The sequence below is a fragment of the Lactuca virosa genome, chromosome 3 (genome assembly GCF_052849685.1).
Source record: "Lactuca virosa cultivar CGN04683 chromosome 3, Lactuca_virosa_CGN04683_v6, whole genome shotgun sequence".
NCBI lineage: Eukaryota > Viridiplantae > Streptophyta > Magnoliopsida > Asterales > Asteraceae > Lactuca > Lactuca virosa.
The window spans coordinates 71,783,755-71,808,664 of record NC_136428.1 but is presented as its reverse complement, the minus strand read 5'-3'; the positions used below and the strand labels follow the sequence as shown (position 1 = coordinate 71,808,664).

The 24,910-nt window shown below is 39.0% G+C and overlaps 1 protein-coding gene across 1 annotated transcript; it reads right to left on the bottom strand.

Moving 5' to 3' along the window:
• Positions 1–22,603: 22,603 nt before the first annotated feature.
• On the bottom strand, positions 22,604–23,836 carry LOC145163639 (uncharacterized). Its single transcript, XM_079082452.1, has one exon. The coding sequence runs from the start codon at positions 23,834–23,836 to the stop codon at positions 22,604–22,606; it is 1,233 nt and encodes a 410-aa protein (XP_078938578.1).
• Between the last annotated feature and the right edge of the window lie 1,074 nt (positions 23,837–24,910).

Genomic DNA, 24,910 nt, shown 5'->3' with positions numbered 1-24,910 from the left:
CTTCTCCTATGTATCTTCTTGTGATTCTCTTAATGAAATTCTGTTGGATCCTCCTTGACTCTTCTATTGATTGCTGGAGTAACTATGTTTATCTAACGGTTTATACGAGAATGGGAATGTCTAAAGAATCTATGAGAAAATTTAAATTTTTACGAAGGTGATTCTTTCTGGTCCTTCTATAATCACATGGTGTGTACCGATTATATATAATCCAGATCAAATAGACCTTTGAATAAGTAATCCTACTCTAAAACCACATCCAAACAAGGAAAAGGAAGTAGAGTGAAAATCACCTATTCTAAGTCTATAAAATCTCGGCTATATATAACCTTAACGTATCCACTTAGTAATTATAGACATATCAGAAAAGATCTTTTTAACATTTCCCAGAGGTATGTAACATACCTCCATGTTATTTTAGTTATGAGTTTGATTCCTGGACTTCTAGATACAAGAACTTAACAAGTTTTCAGTTTTCTTGTTATAGCATCCTAAAATACTCCCATAGTATTTTAGTCTTCATGTTTGGTTCTAGAATTCTTCTGGTACTTAGGTAAGTTTTAGACCAGTTGCAACACTACAATCACTTCCCAAACACGTTTTGGTCATATCTCGGATGAATATAGTTGATCAGGATATATTGATCCCAGATATGATTACGTCACTGTCTACGTTTAACTGCAATGTCCAACTTCCAAATACTTTAGTTTTGTTCTTCTTCTGATACTCATTATGGTATATATATACTCTGCATGTACTTATACTTTTATAAAATAATGAAATATTTTTAAAGTATAACTCTTGGTCAGAGTGTTTTTATCCCAATGGGTTTATAGTTGTATATCTTTTATGACTGATATACTATGTTCACTATAGACACTGCTCTGATACCAATCTGTCGCACCCCCAAACCAGAACGCGGAAACGTTCGGGGGTGGAGGACTTTAGTTAAGTATCACAACACATGTAACATAGTAATCAAAGTACAAACAACCATTGCATTAATAAGTATAAGTTTTACATAAGTGTTTAAACATTACATATTCAAACACTAAAGTAGGTACAGCAGAAGACAAGAGTCGCGGTACGGTACTAGGTAGTCTTCTCAAAAGCTTCGGAAGTGTACCTGTCTACTGGATTCCTGAGAATACAAGTTATTTGGAAAGAGTAGATCAGCATTTAAGCTGGTGAGTTCATAAGTATTTTAGTTCTGTTAAGTATACCCTAAGTTCTTTGAATAAGTTCACTGGTTTCTCCAGGAAATCCTATATTTTCTGAGATGCTAGATTGATAACCTCAACAGTTTCCCTCTGTAATTACTTAGTTTATACTGATTATACATAACACAATATCGAATGGACAGTCAATTGGGTGCATCTGCCCTAAGCCCACAACCAAACAAGGAACAGGAAGTAAGGCGGAAGTCACACATTTCACTATCAATCGGATATTACTTATGTATAACTATGATGTAATAACTAAGGAATTATAGAATTAACCACTAAAGGTCTTTTATGTTATACTAGTTTACAGAGATTGAATGACTAAGTTCCATTTGATAAGTGGTTTAATCCCATAAACCGTTCTCTTTGTATTACTGTTTTGTATTTGTATTCCTATCTGAAAACTTGTATTTGAGAGTGTGCCTGGCTCCACCTGGTGTTAATGAAAACTGTATTAAACCATTATATTTTGTATACTATAAACTGGTACTTTGAAAGTGTACTTTCGTTTATTTGTTTATACACTTAACGTATTGTTAATATCTTTTTAATGAGTAGTTATTATAACCATACTATGACGGATGGCCTGAAACAAACGCTTTGTGGGCGTTTAAACTGGTGATAACAATTGTCACTCATCGGCGTGTATGCCGGACTGTAGCTAGCAGCCTGAGTGCGGGGTTGTCAATGCCGATATAGATCTACACACACTTGTTTCGATCCCCGACTGGAGATTCTGGTTATAATGTCAGGACTTTCCTATGTTGTCTAAAATGAATTAAACAACCTGAATATAGAGTCTCATAAAAAGCATATTAAACGTTACATGTATATTAGTTTTGAAAACCCAATCATTCTGAAATAATGATTGACAGTATATTCTTGAATCAAAACCCTAATTTCTTGTAAAACAGTGTATTCTAGTATACTTAAATCATGAATTATTACCTCGTGTTTGCTAACTCTGGTACTCTGTACAGTACCATTGCTAATGATAACCCGGAATTGTGTATTATTACCTCGTGTTTGCTAAATCTGGTACTCTGTATAGTACCATTGCTAATGCAAACTCAGCAGGATGTATTATTACCTCGTGTTTGCTAACTCGGGCACTCTGTATAGTACCTTTGCTAATGCAAACCCGGCATTACCACATGTTTGCTAACCCTGGTACTCTGTATAGTACCTTTGTTAATGCAAACTAGGTATGATGTATCTTTACTTCTTTAATATGTTGTTCGTATATTAAAGGTATTATACATATCTTGGTATAGTTGAATGAATTTTGGTAATTTCCTTGGGAAGTATACAGTCGTGAATCATACTTGTATATTTAGTTTTGAATCATAAATTATACCTATTATAATTTATATTTTCTATCTGATTAGCATGAATTCTCATGGAATATCACCTTTGCTCAGCCTGATACAAAGGTAATGATTCTAAAAGGAGTAACCTTTAAGACTCATATATGTATAATATATATATAATTAAGAAGGAAACGACCTTCGGACAAATAACACAACCTTAATTCTGTTGGATTAATGTCTAAGTCCATAACTATAATTGGTAAGACTTGACCCGACCCGGCATGGTCCATTTGTGTTGCCTGGCATCATGCATTTGGATAGACTATAATGAGAGAAATAACACTTAAGGTTGGTTAATATATTATAAGTTCTAATATATTAATAAAGTTATTTAATTAGTATTGATCACGAATTAATTTGGAATTAATTAAGTGATCAAAAGGAGACTAATTAAATATATGGGTTGATTGTGTAAATCATTCATTCTTATATATGTGGGCTTGTGATCCAAGATTCCTTATGTTGGACTAAGTCCATGGGGTGACCCATGGATACTCCATGGAGGTTAAAATCCATGGAGCATAAGGAATGGGTAAAGTTATGAGTTACATGGTGTAACCCTAATAGCCACCATATAAAAGAATCTCATGGCTCAAGAAATCGTGCACTAATGTGTGAGTGTAAGGGCTAGACGATTTTAAGGAGTGTTAAAGTTTCTCTCAAGTTATTCCAAGTGTATTTGGTGTTGTGTGAACCATTTGAGGTGTCACACTTGGGGCACTAGGCACTCAAGCTTCATGAAGACATTCTACATCAAAGAGGTATGTATTCTATCTTGTTATATTTATTATTTTGTATGCTAGATTAGGATAATACCTTGGATGTTCATAATTGTATGTATAATAGAGAAAACATAGATCCAAGGTATTTAGGGTTGCATGTACACGTAGGAGTGTTAGAATGCTCATAACCCAACAATGGTATCAGAGCCTAGGCTTGTTTTCTTGTTATACTTGCAAAAGTAGCTGAAAAATCGAGTTGGATGCATATATTCGATTGTTTTGGCTGGAATTGGACTAGGAACATTACCCTAAGATGTTTTTGGACTTATAAACTTGTTTTTGATGTGGTAATGTTCATGCTAATCCAATTTCTAAGATAATTGTCATAATTTCAAGATTTGTATTAGTTTGTATGTTCATGCTAATTTCTTGAAGATTGATGATTTGAATTATCTTGTTCTTATGAGGTTCTTAGATTAATAGAAAAGTTGTGTGAAATAGTTGTTTTCAATCCATCTTAATCTAAGAGTTGATTCCAAAGTGTGTTTTTGTAACTTGTCCTCAAGTTATATGAAAAGTCACATTTAAGAATCATAAAACTCATAAAAGTTGGCAAAGGTTACAAAATGAAGAGTCTAGTTCTAATTAAATGGTTTTATGACTCCATAACTTGTCCTCAAGTTATGGAGGTTCAAGAGTCTCTTCATTAAATTAAAAAAAAAAAGTGTAACCTTAATTAGTTCCATAAGTTACAATAAAAAAAAAGTTATTTTTTTTATTAATTAGTTTAAAGTTTTCCATAACTTGTCCTCAAATTATGGAACTTGAAGAGTTTTTTTTTTTAATTAAAACTACTTTAAACTCATAAGTTATGGAATTAATTAGTTTTGAATAGTTTCAAAACTTGCCCTCAAGTTTTGGAATTTGAAAAGTTTTCACTTATGAATACTTTAATTCCAAGTTAGCCCTTAGAATTTTAAAAGTTAAAATTCAACCCTTATACTTTATAATATTATAAGTTAATAATATTTATATATATGTATAAGAGTAAAGTCAGTCTTACTGTTAGTAGGCCTCATTCACGAAGCCGGTCTATAAGGGGGGTATAAGGTTACTGCCTATAAAATGGCAGTTTAATGGGTGTCCACTCTCACCCACCGCTTCCTTGACTGGTGGAGGGTCGTTAGCCGAACGGGTAGGACAAGGACTATAATTCTCCTTTCATTAAAAGTATTAATGATAAATACTAAGTAACTAAACTCTTATTAATACCCAATCTTAGTTACTTAGCAAAATGTGAATTTGGTGCTAACCCATGAAATTACACTTTGCACTTTGCTTAAGTCGTTGGTGGAGCGTGTGTGGTTAACCGGCACACTAACCTGGACTTAACAAGGTAGGCAAAGGGTAACTTAATATTTATCATAGTATCGGTGGAGCGTGTGTGGTTAACCGGCACACTGATTAAGGGGTAAATATTAAGGGTACCAAGTATATTTGCATGGTTATTCACACCTTGTTTTGTGATCCTCGGCATCCCAGTCACAAAACCTGAAGGGCACACTCGAGATTGAAACATGCATTTGAACAGTTCAATGAATCTCAAAGATCTAGGACTTTCAAATCCAATTAAAACCTAATAAATTATTTCGTTTTTCATGGTGGAAATTGGTGAATCGTCATTCACCTACCTTCAAATATTTTATAGCTTGGATGACGGCATCCCTCTTCTAAGTTATAAAATAGTTTGTTGGGTCCTAGCCTTAATATTTCATATTGGGTGTCATATTAAGGACTTTAAATCAACTATCTTGAATATCTCCCAAAAAGATGTCTAGTCTAGACATTTATGATCTTCCCAAATCTCTTGAAATAAGCTTTCCTAAATGAAGATGATGTCCCATGGATATCATACTTCTTTCACCTCCTCCAATTATTCTCCCTAACCCACAAGTTCCTAAAAAGTTTAAGGTCACTCAAGCCCTATTGGCAAGGCAAGGTCTAGGTGTGATCACATCTTGGAGATGTAGTCACATATTGACAAGCCGGGAGAGTTGGGTGTCAAAGTCTTGAGAAAGTTGGTGGCTCCACTACTTTCTAAGTCACATAGTGAGTTCTTTTGGGAATCCTATGAAACAGACTAAGACAAGACCCTTAATGATCTTATCTATTTGCTAAGATCAACTTCCTAAAACGCTATGGACATTGACAATGATGACATTGGATATCCAGTAAAGCTCTCTCTTCCCAATGGAAAGGGATCGGCCATAGTCAACTCGGTTGACCCAATGGTAAAGAGAGAGGCGAAGTCTGAGATAGTCCCATTATCAAGGGTCCATAGGTAACTATTTCCAAAGGAAGGGGCATTGGTTACGAAAAGTCCATTGTCTAACTCTATTTCAGGTAAAGTCAATAAGTTTGGCTCTACTTCAGGTAAAGTCCATTGTCTAACTCTATTAAGTACATGTTGATTCTGATCGCGAAGATGGATTTCAATCGCATGGTTCGGTGATCAGAATTTTGGGCTATTACTTAAGAGTTATGATATTTATATTGCTTAGGAATAGATAACAACAAGGTTTTCATATGGATTGTAAGGATAAGTTTTTCCGCAAAGTTTTAAAATAAAAGAAAAAGGTTTTGATTTTATTTATTTTAAGTATCCTTACAATGACATTTGTGAAAAGTTGTTGCTTATAAGATTCCATTGATAGCAATATTGGAAAAATGGATTTGATTCTTTCGGTTGTGGTAGTGTCTAATATTACCAAATAAGGAAAGATTCTCATCACCCAATGTTCAATTGGACCGAAACTTGGAATCATGCAAGTTGTATAGTATGATGAATCAGAACTTTCAGCTTGGAAAATTAAGACTAATTCCTTATGTGAATAAGGAAAGGACTAAGGGATCGAGTACACATTCTTGTGCACTGGTCAAGTCCACCACAAAAGATCAAGAAGACTATTCGTCATGATTTACTTAAGTTCAGTAAATATGGTTATACTTATAAGTTTAAGTATGAGTCTGTAGCATTGGAGAAGTTTCAATGTGAGACAGAACGAATAAGAAGAATCAAAGTATGGCAGAAAGATAAAAGTTTCTCAAATCTAAAAAGATGGGAGAGTACTTTAGTATCATGTTTATGATCATCTTAATGATTAAGATACCATATCACAATTGGTCCTCTAAAGTCATCTTAGTGCATTCTTATGACTAAGAAGAGGAGTCATGAATTGTTGAAATGGTTAAATCAAAAAGATGAGTCATACTTCGTTCCAAAACAATTCTTAGAGTCATACTCCAAGATTGTAACTTGAGTGACATATCTTAAAGAGGGTTTGTTAACACTAGTCAAATGTAAGAGTAAAATGTTATCTACTCTTGTACATTTGAAATTGGTAAGTTGTGATGTTTTGGATAAAACAGAGACCAACTTAGGCCAATTGTATAAAGTGTTAGTCTTGATAAAGAATCCGCACTATCTCTTGAATATTTGACAAGGGAGTCTTATATGTCAAGAGGACAGTGGGAGTCTTAAAGCTCTTGAAAGTTTCAAGACTTAATCAAGAATAAAACCTAAAGTCCTTCACTAGCACACGACTTGAGGTTTATAACCTATCGTGTTGAAATTTTTGTGCCTATTCAAGTTGGCTTTGCATAGGAGTTCTGAGAGTTCTCAATTGGTTGCACAACTACTTGGAAGCAATGGCAGGCACCTGAGCTGCCAAATGGCAAGAATTTAAGATTGCACAAGTTTAATCAATATGAGTTTGGATTTGTCACTAACCTTGTCTTGTGATTATGGTTTTGACAAATTCACATGGATAAGAACACATACACTATTAAATCTAAGTGTCATAAGGTTTCTCTCCGATTCATGAAAATGATGGTGAGGAAACACTTTCACTAAGTAGATTTTAGCTAGATAGCAATTGTGATATTTGCATTCTCAAAGTCGTTGTTAGTGGAGCGTGTGTGGTTTACCGGCACACTAACATGGACTTGTGAGAAGTGGCAATGGTCTAAACAATTGAGACTATGATTACGGCATCCCTTTTCATAGTTCTAAAATTGTTTAGACACACATGTGAGCTATCTAAGAGAGGTGTACGATTTTGATAAAGTTTTATCAAAACAATATAGTATCAGAAATCTGAACTTTGGTAAGAAAGTCAGCTGATTTCTGAGTACATGTCAAAGCTAGTGGGAGCATAAGTGTTATGCTAATAATCATCATGTTAGTGGGAGCATGATAATTATGACAAAGGTTGCAAGTTAGCAATGTTAATTATAGAAAACAAAAGTTTCAATTCGTGAGGTTGCAGGGGTTGAAAAACTTGTTTTGCTATAATTAAGGGAGAGGAAATTATACTTCATTTCAATTCTAAAAGCTTAGATTGAGATTTTAATCGCATTTAATGAAGGATATATATATGAATTTCATGTTGGAATGGCTCAACATAAGGAAATTCTAAATATGGGTCCATTATTTGCGTTCTAAAATTCGATTATGATTACGGCATCCCTTTTCATAATCTGAATTTTGAGAACTTGGCAAATTGAAATGGAAATATTATAGCAAAAGACTGGTTTAGTCTTTATGTGAGACATCATGAATCGTGTCCCATATGCTTCGGATATAGGATCGATTACATGTGCTATATTCATCCTTTCTAAAATTTTCCAAATGCCTGGGGCATTATGAAGGGAAAAGGTCTAGAATTGGATATGACTAAAATGATTAAGCAATTGTCGAGGACAATCTAAGGTTTACCAAAGATTGGTTGCTCAAGGACAGTTGGAAGTATAATGTTAATTCTGGAAGGACCATATTGACATAATCTGTAAGGAGGCAACTCTTGTTCAGAAGTGATAGTCAAAATGGAATATGGAAATGTTTCAAAGTTAGAAATTATTCAATCTGTGTAAGATTAGGAAACTTAATGAAAGAAGGATGTTTCCAAGGAGCTGATCTACTTTGGAATGCTCTGTAATGATTGTTGTCAAGTCTTTCTGACTTCGTGCATAATCATTAAGAGGATCAATGCATATAAGTTTAGAATCTAACAGATTTCAGTAAATGGCATGAATTTGGAATTCTTGCATTTTCAGTAAGGATTTGGGACTGTGAAAAGAGGATCATTGGAGTGATGTTCAATTGATCTATTTTACAACGTAAAGATCATAGACAAACATAGTATGCATACTTGGTGTATGGCATGGCTAGTGTTTAGAAAACATAGTGTACATGCTTGGAGCATGGGACAACTATTGTTTTAAATTCAAGTATAAAGTTGATAAAACCGAAACAATGAATAATGAGTAATCAGTATGGTGATAAATAAAAGTGTTTATTTATATTCATAGGGTTTGATACCATATTTGACTCATTTATTCTTGTGTTTCACTTTGCATGTTTTGACTTCCAGAATAACTAAGTCGCTCTTCCTGAATGATTAAGTTATTCAAACCATCCACAGTCGGTCATATGTTGGAAGTAGATATGAATCAAGACTGTCATGGGTTGGTTTGTAGAGGTCCAAGTTGGTGGACAAAAGTGGTGCTACAACACTCATGAGTGCTCATAAGTTCTGAGCATTGGATTCAACCCGCGCTCATTTGAATCACTTCATGGATTTTATCACGAGTGATCATGAGACGATAATATCTTATATTCTTCAAACCTAGAGATATGAGTTGTTACTATGAGTTGGTTATACATTGATTGCACGAAAACGCATTGGTAACTCGATGTTATAAAACGTGCCTTTGTATATGATTCAACAAGTAGTAGAACAAGCCATATGAGTCGAAGTTTATCCATTCCTTTTACCTTCGGGATAAAGCGATATATGTGGGCCCCTCGATGATTTAAAGATGATACATGTGAGTGCTTGGCCAAGCCAGGAATGATTTGATTTGTTCAATCAGTCAGTCATCATGAATCGGAAATCGGGAAACAACAAATGGACAGAGAGAATGATTGATAATCCATGTCTCAGTCCATATGATATCTAGAATGGAGGAATATATGAACCCTTATCTAATGGACAAGTCATTGACAAAGGTCAGAGTTCATCGACAAGGTCAGAGTTCGACAGAAGCTTTTGAGAGCTACGATTGTTGATCGGTTCCTGAAGTCATACGCAATAATAGTTTTAGACTTATCCAAGTGGGAGACTGTTGGATTAATGTCTAAGTCCATAACTATAATTGGTAAGACTTGACCCGACCCGGCATGGTCCATTTGTGTTGCATGGCATCATGCATTTGGATAGACTATAATGAGAGAAATAACACTTAAGGTTGGTTAATATATTACAAGTTCTAATATATTAATAAAGTTATTTAATTAGTATTGATCAAGAATTAATTTGGAATTAATTAAGTGATCAAAAGGAGACTAATTAAATATATGGGTTGATTGTGTAAATCATTCATTCTTATATATGTGGGCTTGTGATCCAAGATTCCTTATGTTGGACTAAGTCCATGGGGTGACCCATGGATACTCCATGGAGGTTAAAATCCATGGAGCATAAGGAATGGGTAAAGTTATGAGTTACATGGTGTAACCCTAATAGCCACCATATAAAAGAATCCCATGGCTCAAGAAATCGTGCACTAATGTGTGAGTGTAAGGGCTAGACGATTTTAAGGAGTGTTCAAGTTTCTCTCAAGTTATTCCAAGTGTATTTGGTGTTGTGTGAACCATTTGAGGTGTCACACTTGGGGCACTAGGCACTCAAGCTTCATGAAGACATTCTACATCAAAGAGGTATGTATTCTATCTTGTTATATTTATTATTTTGTATGCTAGATTAGGATAATACCTTGGATGTTCATAATTGTATGTATAATAGAGAAAACATAGATCCAAGGTATTTAGGGTTGCATGTACACTTAGGAGTGTTAGAATGCTCATAACGCAACAAATTCCACATCCAAACAAGGAAAAGGATATAAGATAATTCATTAGTCCTAAGCCCTTCAAGTCTTCTTTATATATTTATACATATATAAACATGATTTTGGCATTTATACTTTGAAATAGTTTATAAAACATTTTTCAAAGAATTTAACATGGCTTTACGTTATTTTGGAAGTATTTGGTAATTCTTAAAAGCATACGGAAACTTTCTGTGTGATTATTATCACACACAGTTATTAACACAATTTATTATTGTGTTAAACTTGTATTCCCCCCTAAAAAGCATTTAAAACCATTTAAAAAGGTATATTATAGGGGTATGAACTCACTTGATAAGCGGTGATTCGCGCAACGTTTTGTTTCCTGGAAAAGAGTTTGTTTGACGAAAAATCGGCTCAAACCGGGCAGAGTTTCGACAGGAGAGAGGATGAATTCTCGAGAATTTCGGGGCTCCGGGGCTTGCTTCGGGCTTTAGACACGATACCGGGGCTTTGGGGGGTCGTGAGAAAGTCGAGGGGGTAAAAATGTGAAATTGGGTGAAAAATGGGGTGAAAAAGTCCTCTTAGCCGAGGAGTCTCGCACCCTTTATATAGGGGTGCGAGGGTGCGGTCCGAGATGGTGAGTCAGCAGCCACCTGGCGAGGGTGAGGAGTCAGCAGGACACGCGTCGGACATGCGGAGTGTACACGTGCGAGGCTCGGACCCGGTGGCGAGGCGGTGGCTTCGGTTCGGACAGCTGGAGGCTTCGGACTGGACCGGACTTCGGTCCAATGGGAGAAGGCCACGCATGCGAAGGGTCATCCGAGGAGTGTCTCATGCGAGTGATGTTCGAAGCTTATTGGATCTCGACTGCGGTCCACTCAGAAGTTGACACGTGAACTGCGGTTCAGCCAGAGGATGACACATGGAGGTTCGCACGTGATCATGACGTGTCCGAAGAGTGACATGCGAAATTTCTTGGTTATCCAAAACTTCTCGATTTTTGTGCCAAAAACTTGCGAAATTCATAACTTTCGCATACGAGCTCCGTTTTTGACGTTCTTTATATGCACGTGTAGGTAAAATCATATCCTACGACTTTCGTTTAGACTTCGTCGGCTGGTTTTGAATTTATTTTTAATATTATTATTTTAAAAAGACCGGGAAGGGAATCCGTTAAAAATTCATAACTTCTTCATCTGACGTTCGTTTTCGTCTGTCTTTTTACCGTTGTGCTACTTTTGACGAGACCTTCGATTCTCGTTTAAGTTGCATCGGCTAAATATCGATCGATTTATATTTCGAATTTTTAGCTGTCTACTGCTAAACCGAAACTTCGAAAAATCATAACTTCCTCATACGAAGTCGGATTTTCACGTTCTTTTTATGAACGTTCTCGGTTTAACATATTCTACAACTTTTATTTAGATTGTTAAGGCTAAAAAGCCTTTTATCGAAAATTCACTTTTTACACTGAACAATGTTTTGCCGGTTTTACCGCGGATTTTCGATTGGTCATAACTTCTTCGTTATAACTCGGATTTCAGTGTTCTTTATGTTTTTGGAAACCTTGTTACAAACTCTACCACTTGGTTCTTCCCAATTATGATTATTGATCTGTTTATTTTTGACCAAACTTTTACTGGTGTCACACTTGGATTCCTTGATGACTTTGTAAGCCTGGCACCCTAAATGTGATGCCTCAAATGCTTCACACAACACCACAATACTTGGAATAACCTTGAGAGAAGTTCAATACACCTCAAAATCAGCTAGCCCTCTTTGTTGCTTGTACAAGTGCCGATTTTGCTTGCATAGGGTTCTTTATATAGTTGTGGCACAAGTAGGGTTACACCATGTAAACCCTAATTGTCATGGCTTTCCATATTCCATGATCCATGGGTTTGTAACCTCCATGGACTATCCATGGAGCACCTTATGGGTTTTAACCTAATCCATACAAACCATGGATCATTAGCCCACTATACAAGAATAGATTATTAACACAATCAACCCCATATATTTAATTAGTTTCTTTTAGATCACTTAATTAATTCTAGATTAATTCTTTGATCAATACTAATTAAATAATATTATTAATATATTAGTACTTATAATATATTAATAACCTTAAGTGTCCTTTCTCTAATTTTGGTCTATCCAAGTATTGCAATGCCATGCAACCCAAATGGACTGTGACGACGTAAATTTTCAAACAAAATTTTCATTTTAAAATCGCATACTTTTCATAACATATTGTATAAAAAATCTCATTTATTCAAATTACAAAACACAACTCCATTAATAATCCAGGATCCTCAAAACATAACTCTTTCTCTGGTGTGTACAATCAAGTCGGTGCCATCCCGCGATCCTGAGAAACCTGAAACACATAATACATAACACGGTAAACACAAAGCTTAGTGAGTTCCCCAAAATACCACATACAACAAATTCGCCACTCGAGGCTATACTATGTAGGACCCTTCGGTCCATGTGTCTCAGCGGGACCCTCCAGTCCCATAGCTCGTTGGACCCTTAGGTCCGGTCTAGCTCGTTGCACCCCGGACCACACCCTCTGGTCCGGCTGGTTGAGCCTTCCGGCCTCATAAATCGTTGGACCTTCCGGTCCGTTCTGGTTGAGCGTTCCGGCCTCGTAAATCGGTGGACCTTCCGGTCCGATCTAAATAACTCATAGCATAATATCACATAGACAAGATGCACAACTCAAGCAAGCACATAAGACCTTCCGGTCACACATAAATACCACTCTAGGTAACGTATAGTGAGAAGACTCACCTCGGTTAGCAGGTAACCGACAAGTACTCGGAAATCTTGGACTAGCCTCCGCCTAACACATAAGACAAGCATCTCAATCATTATCCGCCTTATTACTCTTTATACTTTAAATCCTCTTTTCCTCTTTTGACCCTCAGGATGAGTAAAAGACCATTTTACCCCTCCTTGGCCCCACCTGCCCCCTTACTGGTCCACTCATGAAGTCAACAGAAGTCAAACTGGGTCAACATTCTATGTTGACCTGACTCGTCGAGTGCACACCTGTGACTCGCCGAGTCCCCTCGAATTCTCCATGATCTTCCTAGGGTTCGCTCAGCTCACTGAGTTGACTCCCAACTCGATGAGTCAACACTGGCCAAGGCTACTGGGTCACACCAGCTACAACTCGTCGAGTCATCCCATGGACTCGGCGAGTTGGCTCCATTGGTTTACTCACTCAACCACCTAAGGTCAGATCTGTAGCTCTAACTCATAGATCTAACCACCTACTACCCAAAAGTTGCGTAAAGGTCCGATCTTGATGTCCATGCATGGTGTATTTTGCATTATAAACCGTAAAAAATCCATTAATGGTTCCTAGCTTCAAAGCCCAATGGTTGCTCCACCATGGCTTCCCACTTTCGGACTCTCTGGACCCTCCAAGGTCCACATCTATGCTATCAGCTCATAAGAGGGGTTTGATGCATTCAAAACCCCACCAAGAAGGTAATACAAGCCCTAATCCACAAAAGAAAGATCTACTCGAATAGGGAAGAAAGGGGTCCGAATTGATACTTCCAACTGATGCTCCTTGGTTGCAAATCGCGGATCTACAACCTCCTCTGACCCCTTTGGCTTGAAACCTTCCTCTTCCTTGCAAGACACCCACCAAGAAGCTCAACATGGCTCTTTTTCTTGCCCAAAGCACTCATGACTCGTTTAGGGTTTTCTCCTCTGAAGGGTAGCCGCAATAGGAGACCTTAAGTGCCTTTAAATAGGCCCAGGCCCGGGAGAATTAGGGTTTCTGCCAACAACGCTGACTCGGCAAGTCATCTCTTCGACTCGTCGAGTTCATTCATTATCCACATCACCAAGCCGCGACCCTACTCGACGAGTTGACGCACCAACTCGTCGAGTCCCTTGGTGGTTGTCGAGGCCAACAAAATTAATAACCCTAATTATTACACACTAAAATAGTGTATAGTGGTAAAGGGATCGAATCCACGGGGATTGGTTCAATTTAATAACTCTAAGAAAAATCTCTTTGTAAAAATACTTGGAAAATGACAATAAATTAAAACTGGGGGTTTTGGTGTTTTGAAATACTTGAAACAAACTAGAATTAACTAAGATTTAAATAGAGAATTTCAACAAAAATAAGAGTTTGATGTAAAATCAATAAGAGAAGGATGGTTGACTTAAGGTTCCTCACTTTGACTTCTGATGAACATATCATTAGAATCAAATGGTGCAATACTTGTTTTAAACCCTTAATTTGGCTATAGTAATCCAAGGAGCTTGAGATTACCTAGACTTTTCTTAATTGTTGAAATGGTTAGAGAAGCTCATAACAATTTCCTTAGTTAAAGTCACTAATTCCATTAAGCATGTAATTAGTGAAAGTCAACTAGCATTAAGAACCAAAAAAGGTCACCAAATCCAAGAGGGGTCAAATGCTTTCACCACCATGTTGGAGAAAATGTTTTTATGATTGTGTGAAGTAAAACTAACACAAGAATCACTTGTTGCTTGCTAATTTGAAGATCCTTTACTTAATCAAGAAATTAGCCAACTAATCACCACAAACACATTTAAACTCATGAATAAAAACATGCAAGTAATGATAAGATGTTAAAACACAAAACATTTTCATAAAAATTCAAACACAAATTCATGGATTCTTCAATATTCAACAAAAGTTCAAAGGATTCAACAAAAGTCAACCAAGATTAGTTTAGCTAAGCATGACTAAACTCAAGGAAACAAATTTAGTTAAGATTGTACCAAACATTTAGCAAGAATTAAGAGATGAAATGGTGAAGTTCTTGAGGGTTCTTGGCCTTCAAAAATGCTCCAAACTCCAGAGAGAAAGTATCAAAATCGGACCAACAAGATTATGCTAAAGAGGCACACCAACCTTCCCAATATAGAGCTCTAAGTAAAATCCCGAAATTGCCCTTGTCAGAAATCCACGCGGGCCGCGGGGAATCTTACGCGGGCCGCGTGACTTCGACGGAAATTTTTGGGCTTCTTCAAGTCTTGGGCCCCCACAGCTAATCCATTGGCCCAGTTCGAATCCAATCTGCTTCTAGCCCATTTCTCTTCAATATTTCTTCAATTTGAGCCCAATTTGTCTCTCCACATCACTCAAAACTTCCGCAAATTCCTAAACATCGATCTTGCACACTCAAGAATTCTCCCGTGGCTTTCAAATTTAAAGTTTAATTCTTCCAACCCTTCAAATAATTGACAATCCCACTCCATACATCACCTCTATAGCCATCAAGCCTAAAATCCTCGTTGTCCTCCAAGTCCAATTGCTTTCCAAAAGATCCCGCTCCGCTAGTCTCCTTAAAGTCTATAATTAAGCTCACAAAACTCGAAAGAACCCGAAAGTGGTCATAAAATAACAAAAAGGAAAATATGCATGGAAATTAACTAAAATGCGAATGAAATATGCTAAAATAAACTATAAAAAGAAGTAAATAAAATGAAGCTATCAAATCACCCCAAGCTTAAACCTTACTTGTCCTCAAGTAAGACAAGACTAAAATGAACTCGGGATGAACTATCCTAGGGAAAATAAAAAGAATGGATAGAACCGCGGAACCTGATCACCGTTAGTCAACATGGTCAGAATTGATCTTGCTATTACCTCACGAATTTTTCATCCGATGACAATGGGACCATAAACCACAGCCAGGACAACTCCTTTAGGTGAGTAAGGAGGGATGAGCAGTCGCAGCCCAATGGAACATGCATACAATGAAGAACATCTGTAGTAGGGAGAAAGCAGCTGGATGGGCTCGTGTGGAGCTCTTCTTTTAAGTGTACACTCTGATCTCACGTCTGCCGGCTACTTTCATGTGTAATTGGGTTTCATCGCTCGGGCACCGTTGTAGGAATCAGTTCACTTAGTGTTGGCCCAAACCTCCCGTAGTATTCGACTCAACAGTCTCTCTAACATCATCAATTTGCGAAAAAAACAACAACTCGATCTATATACAATAAGACAATCCTAAATAAATGAATATCAAACGCCGGGTGACCAAAATGTAGGAAAATTTGTTCAATAATTGAACCGGTTACCTATCTACGATTATTGCAGCTTGAATTTTTTTTTTTTTTTATTTTTTTTTATTATTATATTTTTTTTTCTCTTTTATTTTTATTTTTTTCAAAGAAAATTTTTGACTCAAAATTTGGTTCCCAAGAGTATGTAAGTGGAACCGAGAGGGTAATAATATAATCCGAATGGTCTAAGTGTGAAAATGACCATGTGTGGAGCATAAAGATGTAATGTAAGCTCCTTTTCAAACTTGCAATTTTTCAAAAATAATGAAAATGTCCATATGCGGACTAAAAGACTCTCTAAGATCCTAAGAAAATCGCAAAAAGATATGGTGATGTAAAGAGACCGGATATGGATTCTACTCGGGGACAAGCACCAGTGCTTCATCTTAACGGTTCAAACATGATCAAGTGTGATCCTCTCAGCGGTAGTGACCGCAAGGCTAAGAACATCCATTGCTATAGTATATCCTACAGTTGTTAGTATTGCATGCATAATTCTTCATGAAAACTACCTGGCCATGATCACTTACCCCTTTAAGCTTCCAGCATCTGATCCCAAGTATGAAATCCCAAACTGCAGCTAGTGGTCCCGGTTCGATGGGTGAGATAGCAACAAGATCCTGGACCAATAATGATACAATAACTATGAACTTGTTCCATGGCATCCAAGGGGGGTGAGAATAAACAGACAACAAAAATGCATGAATGCTAATGCCCTAAGCTAAATGTTATGCAAAAATAGAAAGTAGAAAAGAAGAAAATAAAATCTTTTTGGAATTTTATAAAAAAATAAAAGAAAAATGAATGCAAATTAGCTTAAAACTAAAATGTTATGCAACCTAGTTAAAAAAATGCATGAAAAAGTAAAAGAAAAGGGAAGTGCCCCACCCCAAGCTTAAGAACAAGCATTGTCCTCAATGCTTAAGGAAAGGGCGGAAATGACCTAATTCGGAGGGTCGGGCGGCGGGAAATGCCCGTGGCGATAGTGGTAGTCCCACATATCCTGGACCTGGCGGGAAGTGGGCGGGAAGGACTGCTCCAATCGATCAACACGGGTCACCACATCTTGGATGGCTCTCGTGTTCTCTTGCGTTTGGGTGTCGATGCGCTGCACCGTGGAGAACATTGTGGCGAATTGGTCAAAGAACGTAGGGGGGAAATATGGTGGGACTTCGTGTCCCCCCTGCTGCTGCGGCTGATATTGAGGCTCGGCAAAATGCTGTGGAGGCTGAAACTGGCCATCTTCATCATCTATAGGAGGAGGGTAGTCGGATGGAATGATCCATTGATCGGGGTCAGTTGGGTCGAAACTCCCTATATACTCGTGGGGAAGAATGAGGTATGGTTGGTTGTCAAGAATCCACATGGGACCAACGACCGACTCCCGGACGAGTTGCATTCGGCGGAGTGCGTGGCCGTCAAGGCTAGAGGGGCCGGAAGCCTTCTCGAATGGAAGAGTGGAGAGATGAAGTTGAAGCGGTGGCCGAGATGCAATGAGGGTGATCAATCCCCCAATGAAAATGTCTCCTTTGTCCATAGTTGTGAGGTTGTAACATTTGGTGAAGAAAAAGGAGGCAAAATCCGGCCGCGGACCATTCTCACGAGTCATGCACCAAAGAAAAAATAATTCCGCCTTTGAAATTTGTCCCACTTCGGAGAGGGCAAAAATGTTGCATGTGAGTACTCGATGCGCTAGGCGCAAACATGGGTGAATTATGGAGGAGGCCTTTGACGAAGACGATGAGTATTGTGGCTCGTTGGTAATTTGCTGCCAAAAGTGATGCTCATTGAAGTTTCCGGGCCATGGGTCTTGTTGGTGATATAGATTGTCCACTGGAGTGCCCATCAGGGCGTTCACCACCCGATATGGTAGGGATCGTTTCTCACCGAGCATTTGGAAGGTGACGGTTTCGCCTTCCTCTCCGGGATTGAATGTGGCGAGAAATTCCAAGGTTGGTTCAACATAGGTGGCGGCGCGGTTATAGAGGAATTGGCCCCATCCAATATTGTTAAATAGCGCTTGGACTCCATCGAGTACCCCAAGACTAACAAAAGATTCCCTATGGAGTAATTTTGTTGACTTGACTTGACGTTTGTTCGAAACGAGAAAATCATATGTTTTGCGGTCCTCGCGATTCAACAAACGAAACGGGGGATCCTTGGATTTTCCTTTTGATCCACCTTTAGAGGAAGTAGCTCCCGTCCCCGTTTTGGCACGTTTAGACATTATCCGGGACAAAATTTTATCAACAATAATCTTCAAATGACACCAAAGACCACACAATTCCAACAACTAATGGGTAATCAAGATGCAAATAATCAAGATAAAGGAATGAAAGTACCCAATTTTCTTAGACCCGGGATGAATAAGTGCCACCAAAAATATTTCGTCAAGACACACCCCAAGCTTACAATTTTTGCTCTGTATTTGACGCTTTAATCGCTAAAACAACCCCACAAACGAGCTTCAAGATGACTTTCCGGCGACTAGAGTGGCGGCACCCGAATTGGTCGGAAATTTTTCGTGAGTTTTTGGGAAAAGATGGGTATGGTTAGAAAGCCCTTGATGAGAGAAACAAAACCTCGTGCTCGGAATCTCCAATGGTGGCCGGAGTTGGCCGGAAAATGTGAAAGAAGGTGGTGGTGGGTGGTGGTGGCGCCCGGAATTCCGGCCACAGATCGGACCGGAATTTGGGTGGGGTTTGTAGAGGATGAAAAATGGCGAAGAATGGCGGTGGTCTCGCGAGATTCCGACCGGTAGAACTCCGGGAAAATGGATTTTTGTGAGGAGTGGGTTATGGTGTTCTTGAAAGTAAATGGTGGAATTTGTTAGGTTAGAATGGAGAAGATGAGTACTAGAGATGTTTAATCCATGGTCAAGAAAGGTCAAACCCGGTCAATGTTGGTCAACTCATTAAACCCCTTAGTCAACAAAAGTCAAAGCAGTCAACAGCTCAAAAGAATGTCATTCGACCAACCACGCGGACAGGACTCGGGCCGCGGGTGCTGTACTCTATCTGATCCTTGATCTACGCGGGCCGCGCAAACATTAAGCCGCGAAGCCACGCGGGCCGCGGGTCATTCCCGCACTTCAAAAATGATTTTTTTTTTGTTTTTTTTTGTTTTTTTTTTTGTTTTTTTTTTAAGCCAAAACGATCCCCATAAGGCCCGGTTTCAAAAATTTGACAAAATTGGGAACAAAACGGGGAGTGAAAGGTGAAACCTTTCAAAAATTTATTTTTTCAAAATCCCGAAAACGCGTTGAAAAATGATTTATTTGGATCCGGAAAAAGTGAAAGCATAATGCTTTCCAAAAATGCCCTTCATTAACGTCTTTGGCGAGACGTCCTTCTAGCTTGATTCAACACACCGGGACATCCAAATGGATGATTTCAAGAGCATTTACATTAAAACCTTCATAGAATGGCTTCAATCGGTGCCCATTGACTTTGAAGATTTGTCCCGTTTCTTCACTTTGGATTTCCACCGCCCCATGGTCAAAAGTCTTTATCACGACAAAAGGTCCAATCCATCTTGACCTTAGCTTGCCTGGAAATAACTTCAATCGTGAATGGTAAAGTAAGACCCTATCCCCCGGTTCAAAATGCTTCCGGGTGATGGACTTGTCGTGGAAGAGCTTCGTCTTCTCCTTATAAATCCTTGTGTTTTCATAGGAGTCGTTTCTCAATTCTTCCAGCTCTTGGAGTTGAAGCTTCCTATGTCTCCCCGCCTCATCAATATTGTAATTACATTGCTTGACCGCCCAAAATGCACGGTGCTCTAATTCGACGGGTAGATGACATGACTTTCCGAAAACCAACCTAAAGGGTGACATTCCTATCGGGGTCTTGTAAGCGGTCCGATAGGCCCATAAGGCATCATCAAGCCTTAAACTCCAATCCTTCCTTGTCGGATTCACTGTTTTCTCTAAAATACTCTTCACCTCACGATTTGAGACTTCCGCTTGACCGTTCGTTTGAGGGTGGTAGGCGGTAGAGACACGATGGGTCACGTTGTACTTTTTCAGCAAGGCCTCCATCATCTTATTGCAAAAATGCGTCCCTCTATCGGTAATTAAAGCCCTAGGCACACCAAATCTCACAAAGACATTAGATTTTAAAAAGTCGATAACCGTTTTGGCATCATCCGATCTTGTGGCTTTGGCCTCAACCCATTTAGAGACATAGTCAACCGCGAGCAATATGTAAACGTTGCCAAACGAGACGGGAAATGGGCCCATAAAATCAATCCCCCATACGTCAAAAATTTCACAAACAAGGATTGGATTTTGTGGTATTTGATTTTTTTGTGAAATGTTTCCCGTCCTTTGGCACCGTTCACAGCTTTTACAAAACATATAACAATCGCGTGACATGGTTGGCCAAAATAATCCACATTCAAGAACCTTTCTCAAAGTTCGGCTAGGTCCGAAGTGTCCCCCACAAGCAAATTCATGACAAAATTGTAAAATGGATTGATGCTCTTGTTGGGGTACACATCGCCTAATGATTTGATCGGGACAATGTTTCCACAAATAAGGCTCATCCCACACATAGTATTTTGCATCACTTTTGAGCTTGTCTTTTTGAGCACGTGAGAATGTGTCGGGATACCTTTTTGTGACCAAAAAGTTAACGATATCAGCATACCAAGGAGTAGATTGAATAAGGGAAAAGAGATGCTCATCCGGAAACTCGTCCTGCAAAGGGAGAGGAGTTTCATTTGAAGTGATCCGGCTTAAGTGGTCGGCAACAAGGTTCTCGCATCCACTTTTGTCTCGGATTTCCAAATCAAATTCTTGCAATAATAAGATCCACCGGATGAGTCTTGGCTTTGCATCTTTCTTTGTCATCAAGTACTTGAGAGCCGCATGATCCGAATACACTATAACTTTGGTGCCAAGTAGGTATTGTCGAAACTTCTCCAAAGCGAACACTATGGCTAATAGCTCCTTCTCCGTGGTAGAGTAGTTGCTTTGAGCATTGTCTAGTGTCCTTGATGCATAATAGATCACGTGGGAGGCTCTTCCATTCTTTTGACCCAAAACGGCGCCGATAGCATAATTGCTTGCATCACACATGATCTCGAAAGGGAGATCCCAATTCGGTGCTTGTATGATGGGGGCGGATGTAAGCAATTCCTTGAGCTTGTCAAAAGTTTCTTTGCACGCCTCATTGAACTCGAAATCGGTCTCCTTTTGCAAGAGTTGGCACATTGGTCTTGTTATCTTTGAAAAGTCCTTGATGAATCGTCGGTAGAAACCTGCATGGCCCAAAAAAGAACGAACTTCCCGAACACAAGTCGGGTAAGGTAAGCTTTGAATAACATCGATCTTGGCCTTATCTACCTCAATTCCTTTTTCAGACACAATGTGACCCAAAATGAGACCTTGACTCACCATGAAATGACATTTCTCAAAGTTTAAAACCAAATTTGTTTCAATGCATCTTTTCAAAATTTTGGTGAGATTGGTCAAACATTCTTGAAACGAGTTCCCATATACCGTAAAGTCATCCATAAAAACCTCAATTATGTTTTCGACATATTCGGAAAAGATACTAACCATGCAACGTTGGAAAGTGGCTGGGGCGTTACACAATCCAAATGGCATTCTCCGGTATGCGAAAGTGCCAAATGGACATGTAAATGTTGTCTTTTCTTGGTCTTCCGGTGCCACCGGGATTTGGTGAAAACCGGAGTACCCGTCTAGACAACAATAGTGAGATTTCCCGGCCAACCTTTCTAACATTTGGTCGATGAAAGGCAATGGAAAATGATCCTTTCTTGTGCTTGCATTGAGTTTGCGGTAGTCAATACATACTCTCCACCCGTTTTGCACACGGATGGGGACCATCATACCTTTGTTGTTCTCGACCACCGTGATTCCCGTCTTCTTGGGAACGACTTGCACCGGGCTCACCCATTTGCTATCCGAGATTGGATAGATCATCACCGCATCAAGTAGCTTCAAAATCTCTTTCTTTACAACTTCCATCATAGGCGGGTTCAACCTTCTTTGCGCATCCCGACTCGGCTTGCATTCATCCTCCATCAAGATTTTATGCATACAAGTGGAGGGACTCAAACCTTTGATATCCGCAATCGTCCAACCCATGGCTTCCTTGTGTTCCTTCAACACCTTGAGGAGTTGCTCTTCCTCAAATTCGGTTAGATGAGTCGAAATGATAACCGGAAGAGTCTCATTCTTGCCCAAGTAAGCATACTTCAAATGTTGAGGTAGGACCTTTAATTCCAATTCGGGTGGTTGAACAAGGGATGGAGACAACTTCATATGGGTTGGGGTCTACTCAATTTGCTTGACATCAAATCTTGTGGATTTCTTCACCTCTAAATTATTGACTAACTTGTCAACCTCCGGATCCAAGGAATAAAACTTTAATTGCTCGACTAGCTTCCCAAAATCAAATCCTTTGCTTAAAATCATTTCCAACACATCGCCATTAGACAACTCGAACAATTCTTGGGTCAGTGGCTCAACAACATCTACAAAGTACATAGATGAAACGTCACTAGGATATCTCATAACATCATAGATATTAAAGCTTATTGTTTCACCATCAAACTCCATTGTCAAACTTCCCGCATATACATCAATCTTTGTTCTAGCCGTTTTCAAAAACGGTCTCCCAAGCAAGATTAAAGCCGATTTGGAGGACACTTGCTCATCTAGATCAATCACATAGAAATCCGCCGGGAAGACCAATTGGTTCACTTGCACCAGGACATCTTCCAAAACACCTCTAGGAAAGACGCTTGATTTATCCGCAAGAGAGATTATGACACCGGTTTCACTTAAGGGTCCGACATTCAATGATTCATACACCGAATAGGGCATGACATTGATAGAGGCACCAAGATCAAGCATAGCACTACTAAAAGTGACATCTCCAATCTTGCAAGGGACCGTGAACATTCCGGGATCTTTGCATTTGGGTGGAAGTTTCCTTTGTAAAACCGCGGATGCGTTTTCATTCATCAAAATTTTCTCATTCCCCTTCAACTTCCTCTTGTTGGTACAAAGTTCTTTTAAAAACTTTGCATATCTTGGGATTTGCTTGATTGCATCAAGTAGAGGGATGTTTACTTCCACCTTTCGAAAGGTGTCCAAAATCTCTTTCTCCTCCATGTTCTTTTTCGAAGTCGCAAGTCGGGAGGGGAATGGCGGTTGAGTGGCTATGGGTGTTACTAGAGGGGTAGTCTTCTTTGGAACTCCGGCTTGTGCATCGTTCTTGACTATAGGTTCTTCAACGGGAATAACTTCTATTTCTTCCTCTTCATCTCTTGGCTTCTTCTTTGAACTACTCTCTCCGGCTTGTTTGCCACTTCTCAAGGCCACCACATTGACATTTGGGTTCTTTTCGGTTTGAGAAGGCAATTTCCCACGGGACTCCAACTTGCTTATGGATGTAACTATATCTCCCATTTGTGCTTCAAGGTTGGAGATAATAGTTCTTGTCTCTTTTTGGAATTGTTGGGTACTAGTGGCTAAGGATTTGACAATGACTTCAAGAGACATTCCGGAGCTACTTGGTTGGGATTGAGGAGGTTGTTGGTGATGTGGAGGGTGTGGTTTGGATTGATAGTGTGGTTGTGGATGTTGGTAGTGAGGTTGTGGTGGTGGATAGGATGGTCTAACCAATGCATTTTGAGGCAATGGTCTTGGGTTGTAGTTCATGTTGGGATTTGGCTTCCAACTTGAATTATATGCATTTTGGTAACCGGATGGCTTGTTATGATAGTTTTGGAACTCTCCCGTGGCATTTACATGTTCCACATCTTCTTGGAGAATGGGACACATATCCGTAGGATGTCCCATTGTTGCACATATTCCACAAACCATCACTTGTGGAGTTTGTCCCATGGCTAGCTTTTGGACAACGGAAGTTAGATCTTTGATTTGAGACTCGAGGCTTGATGTTCCCACCTCATTGACTTTTTGTTGAGTTTCTCTCTTCATATCTTGGCGCGGGCCAAAGTGTTGGGAATTTGCGGCTATGGTGTTGAAAAGTTGTCTTGTTTGTTGTGGAGTTTTACTAAAGACATCACCACCACTTGAGGCATCGACTAGTCTTCTCTCCATTGGCAACAATCCCTCATAGAAGTGTTGAATGAGGAGTTGTTCCGGAATTTGGTGTTGTGGGCAACTATAGCACAAGTTGTTGAACCTCTCCCAATAATCATGAAAAGTCTCATTTTGACCTTGGCGGATTCCACAAATCTCATTTCTAAGACTTGAGACTCTTGAAGCGGGATAGAACTTATCAAGAAAAGCTCTTGCCATGTCGGTCCATGAGTTGATTGACCCCGGGGGAAGATAGAATAACCAATCTTTTGGTCTATCGGCCAATGAAAAGGGGAATGCCCTTAGCTTGATTTGGTCATCGGTTGACCCTTGTGGCTTCATACTAGTGCAAATAATGTGGAACATCTTCAAGTGCTTATGCGGGTCTTCGTTCTCCAATCCATGAAAAATCGGGAGGTGATGGACTAAACTTGACTTCAATTCCGAACCTCCTTCCAAAACCGGGTAATTGATGCCGGTTGGAGTTTGTGTAACATCGGTTTCCATCATTTGCCTCAAAGTTCTTTC